The 15939-nt window shown below is 43.8% G+C and overlaps 1 protein-coding gene across 1 annotated transcript; it reads right to left on the reverse strand.

The window, feature by feature from the left end:
• Positions 1 to 369: 369 nt before the first annotated feature.
• G6PC1 (glucose-6-phosphatase catalytic subunit 1) lies at positions 370 to 10957 on the reverse strand. The gene is made up of 5 exons (XM_038547217.1): positions 10539 to 10957; positions 8153 to 8262; positions 5888 to 5993; positions 5152 to 5267; positions 370 to 2105 (listed from the first exon to the last, which is right to left on the reverse strand). Exons 1-5 carry the CDS (start codon positions 10766 to 10768, stop codon positions 1594 to 1596), a joined length of 1074 nt encoding a protein of 357 aa, XP_038403145.1. The 5' UTR covers positions 10769 to 10957; the 3' UTR covers positions 370 to 1593.
• Positions 10958 to 15939: the final 4982 nt, after the last annotated feature.

Raw genomic sequence — 15939 nt, forward strand, 5'->3', positions numbered from 1 at the left:
TATGACTTACATTCCCTGATTGTTTACTTTGGTAATGACCCTGATTGTTTGCCTTTAAGTTGTAGCTTGATCCCTTAGAGCAACTCATGCCAACCTGTGGTCTGGTAACTAATGTTCAACCTTGGCCAATGATATTGTGCCTGTGTTGATGCACTCAACTCTACTTGTGCCCCTGTGGACACTTTGTGGGTCCCCCAGCTCCACTGGTACTCCTGGCCAGCCCAAGACTTCTTTCTCCAAAGGGAAAACATAAGTACACAGAGACTAAATTATTTGTTTAGGGAAATAGAAAAAGAGCTAGAAATTTAGCTGGGCCAGAATTAGAACCTTCAGATCGCATTGCATCTAAAATACAGTAATCAGCAAGACTTCATTCTTAAATAAAATGTTGTTTTAATAAAATACTGCACATATATATTTTTCTTTTCAAAGATGTTATGACCACGATGGTTGGTGTGAATGGTAATATATGATGAACTATATAATTAGTAGCAAAAACAAGGACTCTCAAATAAATAGGCTTAAACATTTTTAAAAGACATATTCTGCAAATCAGCTGAGACTTGACAACAGGCAAGGAAGAGCTGGCTTTTCCTCCAAGAGCACTCTTGGTTGGCTTGGGATAGAAAAAGGAGTCATATTTACCCTCTAGGAATCAAAAGTAACATTGGAGTGACCTTCTGGAGAGAGGAATCCTTTCCTCTCCTTGCCCTCTCCTCACCTTTTTGCCCAAGATTTCAGAGCTTGACTAAACCATACAAAAGCACTACCCTAGAGCTGCCTTTAGGCATCTCTGTGTCCAGCAGGATGTAGAGCCAGTGGAAAGTTCTAGGGAAAGCAGAGCTAGGCTGACAAGGAGGAAGATGTAGTGTGATAGAGAAGCTGACTATATCTGAATGCTCTGACCCAGCACAAATCTAGGTCACTGCAGCCATTCAGAAATCTTGGTAAATGCAAAGACCATGGATATATAGTAGAAACATAGAAGAAGCAGAATTACCCCATTAACTACCTATTAGTTATGCTTTAAGTTGGTCCCCCACTATTGAGAGTCCCTTACCTAAAAATTCAAATATAATCAAAGCGATTTAGATTTTGTGTAACATAATTTGCATGATATGCAGGATACGAAGAAGTCTTTCTTAATCCATTCTTCTTTCTCTATCAAATCCACTGCTCCTTTCCCTTTTCTTGTAAGGATGGGGACAGGTAGAAAATCCTGAGCTGAGATCCCCAGCCTGGGATTGTGAGCTGGCCCTACCTGGAAGCCTTGCTTTTGTGTATCTAAAAGAAGAGCAAGTAAGTTTTCAGGGGAAAAAAAAAATCCAGAACACCCCAACTAACAGATAAGACTTTCTCAACTAGCCTTATTAGCTTTAAAAAAAAAACCAAAAAAACCAAACCAAAACAAAACAAAAACAAAAAAACACAAAAAAACAAACACCCCACCCAATACAATTAGAATTGCAAAGGAGGAAGGGGTTACCTGAGCTGACTCTAGCACCTCTGGCCTCAAAATGGGCTGGCACAAGACCCCAGCCACCTCGATGATTGGCACAGTCATTGGCTTGAATACTGAAGACTCCACATGCCTTACAAAGACTTCTTGTCTGGCTGGTCGAAGACCCGGGCAAGGCAGTAGGGGATGAGGCTGACAGATGCCAGGGGCACTGCTGCACTCTTGCAGAAGGACAAGGTGTAGAAGATCAGCTCAGTTTGGGATGGGGGTTTCAAAGAGTCAAAGAGGTGCAGGAGGATGAGAGACACCACAATGCAGCTGAGGCGGAATGGGAACCACTTGCTAAGCTTGCCCTTGCAGCTTTCCCTGTACATGCTGGAGTTGAGAGCCACCCCCAGGCCAAAGAGGGTCCCCACGTTCTTGAGAAGGCTGGCAAAGGGTGTGGTGTCAATGTGAACCCATTCCGGCCGCTCACACCATCTCCTGGCTTTTTCCAGTGTCCACAGGAGGTCCACACCCAGCCCCTTGAGCAGCAGGTAAAATCCAATGGCAAAACTGAACAGGAAGAAAGTAATGAGAAAATATTTCTTGAGGCTGGCATTGTAGATGCTCTGGATGTGGCGGAAAGTTTCAGCAACAGCAATGCCTGCGTGGAAGAAAGAATGGCTGTGAGAAATAGGGAAGACTCTGGACCTTCAGCCGCAGAGGTGGGGAGTGTTTGGAGCAATAGGTAACATATGGTCCATCCTGCCATTGTGGCATTAAATCACAGATGCTAGATTAGAGAGTCACCTGGTTTATTCTCCTATGTGACTCCAATCTGTCCTTAGTCATACACTCTTTCAGATGGAAGAGTCATGTCCCATACATTCTCCCATTGCATGCATGTTTCCTGTTGGGGGTCCTTATGTTTCTACTTGAATACTTGCAGAGGTAGAGAGCTCACTCCCACTCGGGCAGCCCATTTCATGTTTGAATGGATTTGATTATAAAAAATTCTTCCTTGTGCTAAGCTGAAATGTGTCCCCCTCTAATGCCATCTGTTGGTCTTCGTTATTTCTGTAAGAGTTAAGTTGTAAAGCTACAGCCTTTTTATAAAACACATCTGAAGACAGTCTCATCTCTAACCTAAACATTCTCAGGTCTTTCATGTAACATGGCTTCTGGGTTCTTCCTCAAACATGGTACCCAGTGGTAAATGCTGTATTATTTTGTGGTTGTCATGAAACCATTACCTCCCTTGTATTCAACACACTTCTTGTAATGCTGCCATGCTCTGCTCTTACCCATCTCTAGGGGGAGAATTCTACAAGTTCCCTAAGATCTTATATTCCAGTACCTCCCACAAAGTAAAGTTTCTTATACTTAACCTAAGTCTTTTCCGCCCCTTCTAAATGGGATCTAAGAAAATACAAGTATAGTTGACCTTTGAACAACATGGATTTGAAGTAGGAGGGTCCACTTACATGCAGATTTTTTTGATAAATATACAGAGCATTGTAAATGTATTTCTCATCCTGCTGATCTTTTTTTAAAAAAGATTTTATTTGGGGGATCCCTGGGTGGCTCAGTGGTTTGGCGCCTGCCTTTGGCACAGGGCGCGATCCTGGGGTCCCAGAATCGTGTCCCCCGTCAGGCTCCCGGCATGGAGCCTGCTTCTCCCTTCTGCCTGTGTCTCTGCCTCTCTCTCTCTATCTATCATGAATAAATAAATAAAATCTTTTTTTAAAAATAAATTTATCTGGGCAGCCCGGGTGCCTCAGCGGTTTAGCGCCTGCCTTCATCCCAGGGGATGACCCTGGAGACCCCGGATCGAGTCCCATGTTGGGCTCCCTGCGTGGAGCCTGCTTCTCCCTCTGCCTGTGCCTCTGCCTCTCTCTCTGTCTCCTCTCTGTATATTCTCATGAATAAATAATAAAATCTTTAAAAATTTATTTATTTATTTATTTATTTGAGAGACAGAGAGTGCGAGCCAGCATGAGAAGGGGGGAGAGCGCAGGGAGAAGCAGACTCCCCACTGAGCAGGGAGCCCCACATGCAGCTTGACCCTGGGACCCCAAGATCATGATCTGAGCTGAAGGCAGCTGCCCAACAGACTGAACGACCGAGGTGCTCCTGTTCCTGCAGATTTTTTTTAAAGGATTTATTTATTTATTTGTTTGTTTATTTATTTATTTATTTATTTATTTATTTATTTATTTGAGAGAGAAAGGGAGACAGAAGAGTGAGAGAGAGCACAAGCAGTGGGGCAGAGGGAAAGGGAAGGGCAGACGCTTTGCAGACCAGGGAGCCTGATGCAGGGCTTGATCCCAGGACCCTGAGATCATGCCCTGAACTGAAGCAGATGCTTAACCAACTGAGCCACCCAGGCGGTACACCCCTGCTGATTTTCTTAATAACATTTTCTTTTTTTTTTTTTAAAGATTTTATTTATTTATTCATGAGAGAGAGAGAGAGAGAGAGAGAGAAACAGAGGCATAGGCATAGGCAGAGGGAGAAGCAGGCTCCATGCAGGGAGCCCGATGTGGGACTCGATCCCCAGGACTCCAGCATCATGCCCTGAGCCGGAAGGCAGCCGGTTAACCGCTGAGCCACCCAGGCGTCCCTTAATAACATTTTCTTTTCTCTCACTTGCTTTATTGTAAGAACACAGGATATAATACATATACAAGACGTGTGTTAATTGACTATTATTATCATCAGTAAGGCTTCCAGTCAACAGTGGGCTATAAGTAGTTAAGTTTTGGGGAAATCAAAGTTATATGTGGATTTTCGAGTGCATGGAGTAGGGGTCAATGCTCCTAACCCCTGCATTGTTTAGGTATCAACTTATTCAAAATTCTGAACCTAGAGGCGCCTGGGTGGCTCAGTCTGTTGAGCGTCTGCCTTTGACTCAGGTCAGGATCTCAGGATCCTGGGATTGAATCCCATGTCAGCTCCCTGCCCAGAAGGGAGTCTGCTTCTCCTTTGCCCTCTACCTCTCTCCCCTGCTCGTACTGTCTCTCAAATAAACAAATAAAATATTAAACAAAACAAAACAAAATTCTGAACCTATAAGAAAGACGAACTGTAAGTCTGCAAATTAATTTTACCCTCTTTACCCAAGTAAAGAGTTTTTCTAGGACACTATTAATTTGTCAAATTTGGTAGATTCCCTTAAAGCTAAACTAAGGGCTGTGATGCCTAGGTGGCTCGGTCAGTTAAGCATTCAACTCCTGATTTCAGCTCAGGTCATGATGTCAGGGTCCTGAGATTGAGCCTGATATCTGGCTTCACACTCAGCGTGGAGTCAGATTCATTTTCCCTCTCCCTCTGCTCCTCCACCCACAATAAATAAATAAATAAGTAAATAAATAAATAAATAAATCTACCTAAAAAAAAAGAAAAAGAACCTAAGCTAGGGGTGATTTCCAACTGAAGAAATAAGGAATATGAAAGTAAGGAAATTTCAAGATAATTCAATTGGGTAAGTTAACTTGATGTATTGCAACTTTTCCGAAACATATTTAATTGTGTCCATGTGGGGGCTCCTGTAGAAATGAATAGTTTCACCCACCTTTAACTTTCAACCCTCTGAAGAGCTAACAGCATCAATTACACCCAGAACATGACTGGAATGCTGGGATTTTCGTCCCAGTTAGGGAGACATGGGATAGGAGAGGAAGAAGGGAGAGAGCCAAAGCAGCTGATACCTGACAGGACTCCAGCAACAACCTGATGGGGGAAATGAGCAGCAAGGTAGATTCGGGACAGACAGACGTTCAGCTGCACAGCCCAGAATCCCAACCACAGAAGGATATTCAAGCACCTGCAACAGAAGAGGCAGTCATAACAGAACCCAGACACACATCCTTTAGCAAGAACAGCCCTGGCGGGAATGCTTGAGTCTGACAAACTTAGGTGCAGTCAGTGGCATTTTTGTAAACTGAAGCCCATACACAAAAGCTCAGAGATGACCGTGTCACTTGGTGAATCCTTGCACATGTGAAGGTTAACCTCCTGATTTTATATGTGTATAATTTTAAGGATTGGCATAGTGGCTGCATGCACAGAAATTCTCTGTAGTAGGAACATCTTATGTTTCTTTTTTTGTGACCTGGACAAGGCGATTCTTTGGTTGGTCTAGAAATGGGATTTTATTGAAACCCTGCCAGTACTACATTGTCTGATCATGGAAAGTTCCTTTCCCGTGTTAGGCCTTGTTTCCTTATCTGTAAAGTGAGGGGTTGCTCTCATAGGTCCCTTCCAGCCCTGACATTCTGTGACTCTAACATTTGCCCTCAGCAGAAATGCCACAACTCTGCTCAGTACCAACCCAAGAGGGGGTGGGCTAGCTGTGGGGAATGTGAGGAAGAGCAAGTGGTGTGTCAGGTGCAGAGAAAGTTACCTCCTGCCCTCCACCGCCCACACCCCAGTGCTGATTCTTACCGAAATCTGTAGGTTGGCCTTTTTCTCCCCCGAAAGATAGAAAGGGTAGATGTGACCATCACGTAGTATACACCTGCTGTACCCATGGCATGACCAGAGGGACTCCCTAAAGGGTGAGGAAGAGATTAATGGATGAACTAAAGGTGAAAAGTCTCCATCTGGGACACTTCTAGTGGTTGTCCTGTATCCATCCATCCATCCGTCTGTCCATCCACCACCCATCTTTCCATCCTTTCATCCACCCATCCACCCATCCTGCCATCCATCTATTTATCCATTTAGTCATTTATTAAACAAATATCTATTGGGCTCCTACCACCTGACCAGAACTGTAATAGGCTCTGGAGTGTGTGTATGTGTACAGTGGCAAGTAAAACCAGAGAAGGCCCCAGCTCTTATAGTTAAATACAGTCTAGAAACTACACCAAGAATCAGGATACTGAGTGTGTAACTGCAAATCAATCTGGCCTCCATCACTTCCTCCACTCTTGCTACTCACTCTGTTCCAGTCTTACTGGCCTCATTCCTCTCCTTTAAACATACTTCCACCTCAGAGTCTTTGTGCTATTGATCTTTCTGGCCAGAAATATTTTCTACCAGAAATTTACTTGCTAACTTCCTTGGCTCCTTCAAGTTTTTGCTCAAACCTCTCTTCTCAGGGAGTCTTACCCTGACCATCTTACTTAATACTTCAACCAATACTTCCTGATCATTCTATCCTGAAAGATAGAAGGTCTTGAGATATGCCACCCAGATTCCCTTCTAGACTGAAGAACTTATTTTTCCAGCTGTTGAGAATGTGGTCATGGATGGCCCTCAGCTCTCATCCCTCTCTGAGGATTGCCCTGGACTAAACAAAGCCATTTTGATCAGGGTTACCATCTCCCCAGGGGCAGCCTACACCCAATCACCGCTCTATATTGGGGCATAAGGGCCTGATTCTCCTGACTCGATTCAGGGCAAACTCTGAAAGGCCGTCCCCAGTTTCAGAACTCCCCTGTAGGTTTGGCTGAGACCAAATCTGAGTTAGACTTCTCCTGCCCAGTTGGCTACTGTTCCTTCCTTCCACATGCGTTGCTCCTGCATGCTCCTGTTGCAGACAGGAGCAATGCATGTGGAGTATGAGTTCCTGTGTGCTAATCTAATCTGAATCTGCTTTCCAGGGAATTTCATAGATAAAGCCTTGCCTTTCCTTTTCTCCTCTTCTTCTTCTTCCTCCTCCCCCTCCCCCCTCCTCCTCCTCCTTCTCTGTTCCTTCCCCCTCCTCTCCTCTTTCTATTCTTCTTTCTCTTCTTCATCTACATTAATGTCTTCTAATATCCTATATATTTTACTTGTGTATTATGATTTTGTATATTGTGTGTGCATGTGCATACACACACCATTCAAATTTCAGCTGCACTAGGGCAGGAATCTTTGTCTGTTTTATTCACTAAGGTACTCCAAGTACCTAGAACAGTGTCTGGCACAGAGTAGGTGCTCAATAAATAACATCTGAATGAACAAATATCCTCTAAAGTGAACAAATTGTTTGTGAGAACAAATAGCTAAGGGCCATGCCCTAGTTTGGGAGTCAAGGTTAGGGTCCCTGAGGAAGGGATGCCAGCATGAGACTTAAGGGTGAGTGAAGGGGTTGGATATTCCAGTGTCTACTAAGAAGGGAAATCTATCATTTGCACAGCTACTTGTCTAAGCCTCAGGGAAGGATAGCCAAGGGCTTAGGCTTCTACTGCTTTCTCTCCCTGGACAAAGGGCCATCATACAGTTACTCTCTTAGGTCCTTTGCCCAGAACAGTACCCTTATCTCTCTGGATTAGCAATTTAGGTTCTGGAAATATTGGCAGATTTCTAAAGTAGCAGTAACGTGTTATTCAGGGAGACCTTCTTGAATTAAATTAAATGGAGTTGTACCCGGGACACCTGGGTGGCTTAGCAGTTGAGCATCTGCCTTTGGCTCAGGTTGTGATTCTGGGTCTGAGGGTGTGATCCTGGAGACCCAGGATCGAGTCCCACGTCGGGCTTCCTGCATGGAGCCTGCTTCTCCCTCTGCCTATGTCTCTGCCTCTCTCTGTGTGTCTCTCATGAGTAAATAAATAAAATCTTAAAAAAAAAAGAGTTGTACCCAATTGAAGACCATGATTAAAGCTTGAAGGAGTGGCTCTCCTCATGTCCCCTCAAAGACAGCTTTGTCTACAATGAATGCTGATAGGTGGCTACAGTGAACCAGGTCCACCCAGCTTCTGTCTCAGGGGCTGGGACTCTCACCTGGTCCAGTTTCACAGGTAACTGGAAATTGCTTTATCAGTGGCACAGAGGTGTTGCTATAGTAGTCGGTGTCCATGACCCACCAGTATGGACGCTGTCCAAACAGAATCCTGTAAAAAAGCAGAACCAGTATCTGGAGTTACTGAAAGAACCCCTTTAAAAATTATTTAAATTCCATTTGCCAATATATAGTATAACACTCAGTGTTCATCACATCACATGCCCTCCTTAATGCCCATCACCCAGTTACCCTGTTCCCCCACCCACCTTCCCTGAAAGAACCGTTTTGTCTGAAGCCCACACTTCTGAGACGAGAGAGTCATTTGAGGAGAAGATTCATGTGATCCTAAACAGAAAACTGTTAGCTTTGGCTGCCTCCAAGAAGAGGAACTGGATGGCTGGAGAGCAGTAAGGGAGGGAGACTTTTTCTGGTACATCCTTTATATAACTTTTGAATTCTGAACCATTTTGATGTATTATTTATTGAAACAGAAATAAACCCAAGATCCTAAAAATCCATATTAATGGGGACACCTGAGTGGCTCAGCGGTTGAGCATCTGCCTTCAGCTCGGGACATGATCCCGGGGTCCTGGAATGGAGTCCCACATCGGGCTCCCTACGAGAAGCCTGCTTCTCCCTCTGCCTCTGTCTCTGCTTCTCTCTGTGTGTCTCTAATGAATAAATAAATAAAATCTTAAAAAAAATGCATATCAATGGAAGCTATGTGACTTTTTTAAAAACCTCAGTAAGAATTTGTCCTGGAAGGACACATACAGAACTACAGTTTGCAACTTGGACTTGTAAATCCTGCCAGGTCCCTATACTCTTTCTTCAGGTCTCAGAGAGTCTTGGGTTTCTTCTGACATCAGAGAATATGCACTAGCCCCAGGGACAAGCACCATCAGGAGATATGGCCTCTTTGCTGCAGGAATTGCTCTGTGTAGGGACATAGATAACTTCTGGCACTCACTTTGTATCCTCTCTGCCTTGGAGCAGGGTAACTCAGACTTCCCTTTAAAAGTACTAGATACGTTTTTGTTGTGGAAACAGGTGTCAAGGGTCAGCCCTTCCAGGGGTGGAATAGTGATTTTTCACCGAAATCAGACAGCCACTAACTCTGACCTGCGCCAACTCAGAGAAAGTCCATGGTTCTTCAACTGAGATCAGATGTTTAAAATAACACTTTATCTGTTTAATTTTTAGGGTCATGCTGTTGAATAGGGGACATTACAGACGAAACTTAGTAGATTTTTCAATAGAGGTTTCAGAACCACATCGATATGCCCTGAGCCTCTCAACCCAAGACAATTTTTTTTTTCTTTTGGACACTAAAGGATGTTATTGTTTATGGCCAAAGAATATTAGAGCTAGAAGGGTCTTCAGAATCACTTGACAGTAGACATAGATAGTTTAGGGATGGTAAAGGTTTTAGCTGGCCCAAGCTCTTTATTTTCTAGATGAGGAAATAGAGGCCAAGCCACTAATGAGCTAGAATCATATGGTATTGGCTGACAATTGTAAAATATTCAGGATTTTTGCAAGCTTGACCCATCAAAAGTGGCCCCAATAGGAATATATACACCAGAGAAATTGACAAACATTAAAATTTGGCTTCCTCCTGCTCCCTGAAAAAGTCAATTTGTCAGCAATGAATACAGCATAATCCTTAAGAGCTTTGCCTCTGAAACTAGCCTGTCTGGCCTTAAAATGCTGCCTCTGCCTTTGACCACCATGTGGATCTAGTTCTGGTCCCTTATCGTAATGGCTCTGTCTCTTCATCTATAATACAGTAGTAACTACCTCACAGAAAAGCACTTGGCACATGGCCTAGTACCTACTAAATGTTCAATAAATGTTAACTAGAATTATTATTAAGCTCCCAAGGATAATTTAAGTTTACAGATTGTAAGACAGAAACTCAGAGAGTTGCTCTGACTTTCCCAGGACATACAGCTGGTAGGTGGCCGAACAAGGGTTAGAGCCCAGTTCTCTGGGTTACTTCTCCTTTCTCCATGCAGTGGGTTTTTAAATTATATACTTGTTTCCTGTTTTCATACATCATCTTTCATACACCTATCTTTATGTTACCTATTCTGCTTCAAAGTAATACAACTGTGCTTCTTTGCTTATAGCCTATATACTTTAGACTTTTCACTAAGTCCGGCTGGCCTTCCATCCATATGAAATAGCCTTGCCTGTATCTTCAATTCATCAACAAGATTTTCGCTGTCTTCCCTCTTTAGGTAGATGATCCAGAGTCAGGAGGGGAGTAACCTGTGGCTTCCCGACTAGCACGGAGAAGGCAATTTCTGATGGTCAGACATTTCCAGAGAGAATACCAGCCTCTTCCCTTGCCGATCTCCTCTCTGTCTGGCTCTTACTCACCATTTAAAGACGAGGTTGAGCCAGTCTCCAATCACAGCTACCCAGAGAAGTTTGATGCCCACAGCTTCACGCAGATGGAACCAGATGGGAAAGAGGACATAGAAGGCATTCCTGAGGTCTGCAATCACGGACACCAAGATGAACCAATCCTGAGAGTCCTGGTAATTCACCTGGAGGTAGTGCGTTGACTGGATTCCAAAGTCATGGAGCACATCCATTCCTTTCTCCATCCTTACTCCCTGGCTCCTCAGGCAGCCTACAGCTGAGCCTTTGCAGCTATTACAGACTTGGCGATTGCTCTGCTATCAGCCTGCGCCTTGCCCCTGTTTTTATACACTCTGTATCCAGTCTGCAGGTCAACCCAGCCCTGATCTTTGGACTCAAAAACCACTTTTGTCTAAAATCTATTGATCAAAGGTACATCACCAGGAGGTTGATGCAAACATGTTCAGGGTGATTTACGTAAAATAGAAAAACAGGCACACAAAAACAGCCTGATCTGCCATGTACTTGGCAGGGCCAATGATTAACTTTGGCATGCTACTTGATAGTGCAAGGGCTGCCCTCCTGGCTCCGAAACTGGGCCGGAGACACAGGACAGAGTCTAAATCCGCCATGGTTCTTGCAAAGATCCTGATTTTCTGTCTGCAAGTGCACTTATTTGAGGACAAAGAAAAGTCTTGGTACCCTAGTGAGCATGTTTTAAACATATTACTTTTAAAATATGCTAAGTTCGGGGTACCTGCATGGCTCAGTGGATGAGCATCTACCTTTGGCTCAGGTTGTGATCTCAGGGTCCTGGGATTGAGTCCGGCATCGGGCTCCCTTCAGGGAGCCTGCTTCTCCTTCTACCTGTGTCTCTGCCTCTCTCTGTGTGTCTCTCATAAATAAAATCTCAAAAAAACATATTCGCTAAGTTCTATTGTACTGGGAACCATCACCTACCTTGCTGTGTATTCTTAACTGCATAGTGTCTGTGAAGTGCCTCTGGTTTGGGAGATCAAACCTTCTTCCTAGTGTTGATTCTATATATCTTAGGGCCAGGAAGTAATCATCTTTGAATGCACTGATTAATTCATGCAATGTCCTCCAAGTTAGGACCTTTGGGGTTTTAACACATAAGTTTAAGCAGTAGAATGAATGTGTGTTCATGCAAAAACAATGTAATGAATATGGGGTTCTAAATAAAAACACGAGCAAATTGGTGACTGGGGACTCTGGAAAGGACTACTGTATTATTTTAAAGTGTATTAGAATGTAGCTGAAACTGATGTTACATAATGAAACTAATCTAACATTAGTTTCAGGTGTACAACATAGTTATTCAACATCTCTGTGCATTATGCTTCGTTCACCACAGTATAGCTACCACCTGTCACTGTACAACACTGTTACAATACCATTGACTGTATTCCCTGTGCTGTACCTTTCATTCCAGTGACTTACTCATTCCATGAGGTCTGGAAGCCTGTATCTCTCATTCCCCTTCACCCATTTTCCCCATCCTCTCACTGCTCCTCCTCTTGGGCAAGTATCAATTTGTTCTCCACATAGTAGGTTTGAGTCTGCTTTTTGTGTTTGTTTACTCATTTGTTTTGCTTTTTAGACCCTACATATAAGTGAAACCATATGATATTTGTCTTTTTCTGTCTTATTTCACTTAGCATAGTACCCTCTAGGTCCATCTGTGTTGTGACAAATGACAAGATCTCATCCTTCTTTGTGGCTGAGTAATATTCCTCTATGTGTCTGTGTGTGTGTGTATATCTTCTTATTCATTTATCTATTGTTAGATAGTTGGTTTGCTTCCATATCTTAGCTATTGTAAATAATGCTGCAATAAACATAAGAATGAATATATCTTTTTGAACTACTGTTTTTGTTTCATTTGGGCAAATGTCCAGTAGTGGAATTACTGGGTGGTATGGTGTTTCTATTTTTAAATTTTTGAGGAAGCTTCATAATGTTTTCCACGGTGGCTGCACTAATTTACATTCTCACCAACAGTGCTTGAGAGTTCCTTCTTCACCACATGCTTGCCAACATTTGTTATTTCTTGTCGTTTTGACTTTAGCCATTCTGACAGCTGTAAGGTGATATATATATATATATATATATATATATATATATATATATTTAAAAAGATTTTATTTATTTATTCATGAGAGACACAGAGAGAGAGAGGCAGAGACATAAGCAGAGGGAGAAGCAGGCTCCATACAGGAAGCCTGATGTGGGACTCGATCCCAGAACTCCAGTATCACGCCCTGAGTCAAAGGCAGACGCTCAACTGCTGAGCCACCCAGGCATCCTGGGATGTATATTTTTAAAAATATTTATTTATTAAGTAATCTCTACACCCAGTGTTGGGCTCGAACTCACGACTCTGAGATCAAGGTTCACACACTCCTTTAACTGGGCCAGACAGATGCCACTGTAAGGTAGTATTTTATTATGGCTTTAATTTGCATCTCCCTGAGGAGCTTCTATATTTTGAGCTTTCTTTCATTTGTACTTGGAGATATATATATATATATGTATATATATATATATATATATATATATTCATCAGGAAGTCAATACAATTTAATTATAGGCACAGATATAGACAAGGAATAAATAAAAGTAACATACCAAGTTATGAGAAACAATGCTGCACAAGCAAAAATCGTCCTGTGTCAGTGCAGAGACAAACCTCACACAGTTGGGTCACCTAGAGCTCTGAAGGGAGCAGGGGGCTGACTCAGGTAATGGATTGACATTTTCAAAGATTAGAGCTAGTGGGAATAAAGTTTTTTTAAAACCTGCTTGGAGGGTTCCCTGGGTGGCGCAGCGGTTTAGCGCCTGCCTTTGGCCCAGGGCGCGATCCTGGAGACCCGGGATCGAATTCCACGTCGGGCTCCCGGTGCATGGAGCCTGTTTCTCCCTCTGCCTATGTCTCTGCCTCTCTCTCTCTGTGTGTGTGACTATCATAAATAAATAAAAATTAAAAAAAATAAAACCTGCTTGGATTTCCCATGGGTTAAGTCCATATTGCCCTGTAAGGGGTGGATCGGGGACAAAGAAAAGAAACTCAGAACTAACGAGCAGGTAGCAAAGGTTGACAACATTCCATGCTGGAAATGATTACAACGTCATCCAGGAGGTATGATCTGGAGTCTCACCCCACCTCCCCTGGGCTCCCACCCAGCTCAAACAGACTCCAACTGCCCTTGACCACATTGGCTCTGCTGGTCCAAGCAACCCTATACGGGTACCTCTAGCCTAGAGAGCAGGTAATGGAGGTGGCGGAGGCTGTGAGGGTGCTGCAGGTGAGGCACATACTTAGCAGGGTTGTGGATGGGGGTGTTCTGCATTGTCAGGACTGCGAGGCCTCAGGCAGTAAACCCCATCAGAAAAGATGATCCCTTCCTTCTACTCAGATAAGCTTTCCTCGAAAGTATTAACTATTGGGGTGATCTCTGGGGACTGGAGTTTTTATGGTCTGAGGTGAGTCAAGGGTGAATTGGGCATATCCCCTGACAAAGTATTCAAAGGCCACTGTCTGGGTCTCCATGGGGCTGCTAGGAGCCAGAGCCTCTGAGTCGGGTAGGGTTCTATCATGTGCTCAACAGATGGGGAGCCAGTCGAGAGCCCTATCTTCTGGAAGAACCACAGAGAGAATGCTTGTGCTGATAACGAGTCATGATGGAGTTGATAACCCATTCTGGGCATACTGGCAGCCTTCTGGCAGGTTGCCCTCCAGGAAGGGGGACCCTCTTGGTCAGAGCAATTGTGTACATCATGAGACCATTTGCTAGTTCTTACCTTCCACTTTCCAGCTCCTTCCTGCCACCTCCAGTAAATTTTTATCATGTGCAGAAAGAATGAGGCCCTAAAGATACCTGAGCCTGGTAGAAAGCTGACTGAAGAGAAATTGTAGAGTTATCAGATTTCTCAAAAGATTTGAGGATATTTGAGGTGAATACTGTGGACAGAGTATGTGAGTTGCTAGAGATTTGGGTGAGGATCCACTCACTTAGAGACCTGTCTTCTAGAGGCAGGGCTCCATCATTTCCCCTAACTCCTGTCATCTTTCTTTTCAAGAAGTTCTCTAGTTTAACTCAACAAACATTGCCTGAGCCAAGCGCCTCACCTGGCTCTCTGAGGATTCAAAGTTAAATCCGTGTTCTCAGGGACCTCGACAATATAAGTGGGGCAGAGAGGCCAGGCGTTTAACAGCTACGTCAACTGGAGGATCCTTAAATTAAAGCTGAATCCATGTGTACAAATATAAATGAGTTCTTATTTTGTCCTCAGTAGAGATGACTCAAGACTTACTAACGCCCTCTGGAAAATGACCAGCTGAATCTGGGAAGCAATGACGATGGAAAATTATAGAGGCCCCCCCTTTTTTGACAGGTACACTAGCTGGGCACTCCTCAGGCACTTTCTCCACAAACAGAAACTCAAAAGCTTAGGGATCTTGGTTTGGGAAGAACACGAAGGAAAGAGGCCAGAAAGTACAGTCTGGTCTGTTTTTAAATAAGCACGGCTGGTTCCAGTGTCCTGGCACCTTCTTCTCCAAGAACAAGATTGACTCACTCACTCGAACAAGTTTATTTGCCGACAGGAAAGTAAAGAGGAAAGGGAGCCAAAAATTTCTTACCAAAAAGAAATACGGACTTCATCTGCATCCAAGTCCTCTATTCTGGTGGGGGCTCTGGGTTCTGTTGAGGAAGGAACTGCCTTTGCCTAACTCAGCTGTCATCACTAGAGAGGGTCCTGTCCGCACACGGTAGCAGAGCTGTGAAACCCAGCTTCCATCCAGGGCTTTGAGCAGGGTAGACTTCTCTGAAGGATGACAGCTCAAACTGCATAAGATACAGTTTTATTTTAAAAAAATGTCTTTGTTTTGGGGGCACCTGGGTGGCTCAGTCAGTTAAGCATCTGCCTTTGGCTCAGGTCAGGATCCCAGGGTCCTGGGATCGAGCCCCCTCATTGGGGTCCCTGCTTGGCATGGAGTCTGCTTCTCCCTCTGCCTCTGCCTCCTGCTCCCCCTGCTTGTGCTCTCTCTCCGTCAAATAAATAAATAAATAAAATCTTTTAAAAAATTAATAAAATGTCTTTGTTTTCTTTTTTTTTTTTTCCTACCAAGTGACCAGTGGGGGTAAGGTGTTTAGGGGTAGACAGTAGACACTGGGCAGACTGACTCTTGTCACCTTTTTCAGTGAGTGACCCAGTTCAAACTTTACGAAAATATGTTGGGAAAAGCAGGTGGAGGGAGAGGTGGGTTAATCATTGTTAGTGGGTGAAAATGGCTGACTTATCTCTGGCATGGTGAGAAAGTTCAGCTTTGGGACCTTGGACTGTGCATCTATTGACCAGGTGGGGGGAGCATGGTCCATGTCTCAGGATGGGC

This window comes from Canis lupus, chromosome 9 (assembly GCF_011100685.1).
Source record: "Canis lupus familiaris isolate Mischka breed German Shepherd chromosome 9, alternate assembly UU_Cfam_GSD_1.0, whole genome shotgun sequence".
Classification (NCBI taxonomy): Eukaryota; Metazoa; Chordata; class Mammalia; order Carnivora; family Canidae; genus Canis; species Canis lupus.